We start from the raw sequence: 1,553 nt of genomic DNA, 5'->3' as shown, positions 1-1,553 counted from the left end.
CTGCAGTAGGAAAGTCGAGTCAGTGAATGTGTAAGCATCTCGGCACTGGCAGGGGTCTCCACATGACTGCTCTAGCACCCAGGGCTGCATCCGGGGTAGGTCCATGTGTCTTTACCTCAGGGATGTCTTGCAGGAAGGGAGCCTTGTTAGTTGAAGCAGGGAACTGGCTAAGGCAGCTGCACCCTGGTCTGACCTTCACAGAGCAAGAAACCCAAGAACTAGAAAGGCGAGGCTCACCGAGTCATTTATCCCTCCACCCTTCAATTAAGTTCACATGTGTTTATCAGCCAGGTTGACACAATAAATTAACTAACTCAGCCAGGTTGACTAGAGAAACAAATCCAGTGACACTCATCTATGTACAAGAAAGACCTTTATATTAAGAAGAAACTTTACATCGCCTTTCTGACCTGGGACTAGTTTGTGGCAAGATGGCCAAACGCACCAAGAAGGTCGGGATCATGGGCAAATATGGGACCCTTTATGGTGCCTCCCTCAGGAAAATGGTGAAGAAAATTGAAATTAGCCAACATGCCAAGTACACTTGCTCCTTCTGCAGCAAAACCAAGATGAAGAAACGGGCTGTGGGCATCTGGCACTGCGGTTCCTGCATGAAGACAGTAGCTGGTGGAGCCTGGACCTACAACACCACCTCTGCTGTCCCAGTCAAGTCTGCCATCAGAAGGCTGAAGGGATTAAAGACCAATAGATGCTCCTCTAGCAAACCTCTCTGGCTGGTAATAAATGGGTTAATTTATGTTAAAAAAAAAAAAAAGAAAGAAACTTTACATCAAAAAGACATCCCAGTCGCATTCAACTCACATCCATATATCCCATGTTAGCTGGCCCTTCTTCAGGCTCATGGAGCTACAGGCCAACTACAGAAAAATTAAGAAGGAAGCTGAGAGCTCACAGGCTGCTTGGTGTGACTGGGGTAGTCTTGTGTTGTGGATCCAAGGTTAGTGGAAGCATGGCAGTGTGCCGACAGCTCTCTGGGTCAGGTGGCCCAGATGGGACTGCCCAAAGAAGCAGACATAAAGCCCTAGTGAAAGAGGGAGCCACAAGGAGTGGTCATCAGGCTGGAACTTGAATGGCAGTTTTAACTCTACTCTAGCCAGATGTGTCTAATTGACATTCGAGGGGCACCCTCAAAAAATGGAATTTTTTTTCAAAGCTTTGTATTTAATTTATTTATTTTTTTATTTTTTACAAAACAACCTTATCACCTTCAAAGTACTCTACATTACACTTAATACATTTGTCAAATCTGAAATTCCATTCTTGGAAATATTTTTCAAACTCATCTGTTTGGGTGTTTGACAGCACCTCTCTTATTTTTTCTTCACCTCTTCTATGTTGTCAAATCGCTGTCCTTTCATGTCCCTTTTTATTCATGGAAACAAAAAAGAAGTTACACAGAACGAGGTCAGGTGAGTAGGTAGGTGGGGCAAGAGAGGCATGCTGCTTTTTTTTTTCCAAAAACTGTCACACTGAGATGGCTGCATGAGCAGGTGCATTGTCATGGTGGCAAAACCAGTCCCCCATCTGCCTCA

General features: G+C 44.8%; 1 protein-coding gene across 1 annotated transcript in view; it reads left to right on the top strand.

Moving 5' to 3' along the window:
• The first annotated feature begins 431 nt into the window (after positions 1–431).
• The window catches only part of LOC115869552 (60S ribosomal protein L37a-like), a 12,480-nt gene continuing 11,358 nt past the window's right edge, over positions 432–1,553 (top strand). The window contains exon 1 of the mRNA XM_045290143.1: positions 432–737. Within this exon, the coding sequence (XP_045146078.1) occupies positions 432–737 (306 nt within the window). The remainder of the gene's footprint in view (positions 738–1,553) is intronic.

The sequence above is a fragment of the Echinops telfairi genome, unplaced genomic scaffold (genome assembly GCF_000313985.2).
Source record: "Echinops telfairi isolate 266 unplaced genomic scaffold, ASM31398v2 ScPeMD7_31;HRSCAF=116, whole genome shotgun sequence".
In the NCBI taxonomy this organism is placed as follows: Eukaryota; Metazoa; Chordata; class Mammalia; order Afrosoricida; family Tenrecidae; genus Echinops; species Echinops telfairi.
The sequence above is the reverse complement of the archived record's forward strand: the minus strand, read 5'-3'. Positions and strand labels throughout refer to the sequence as shown.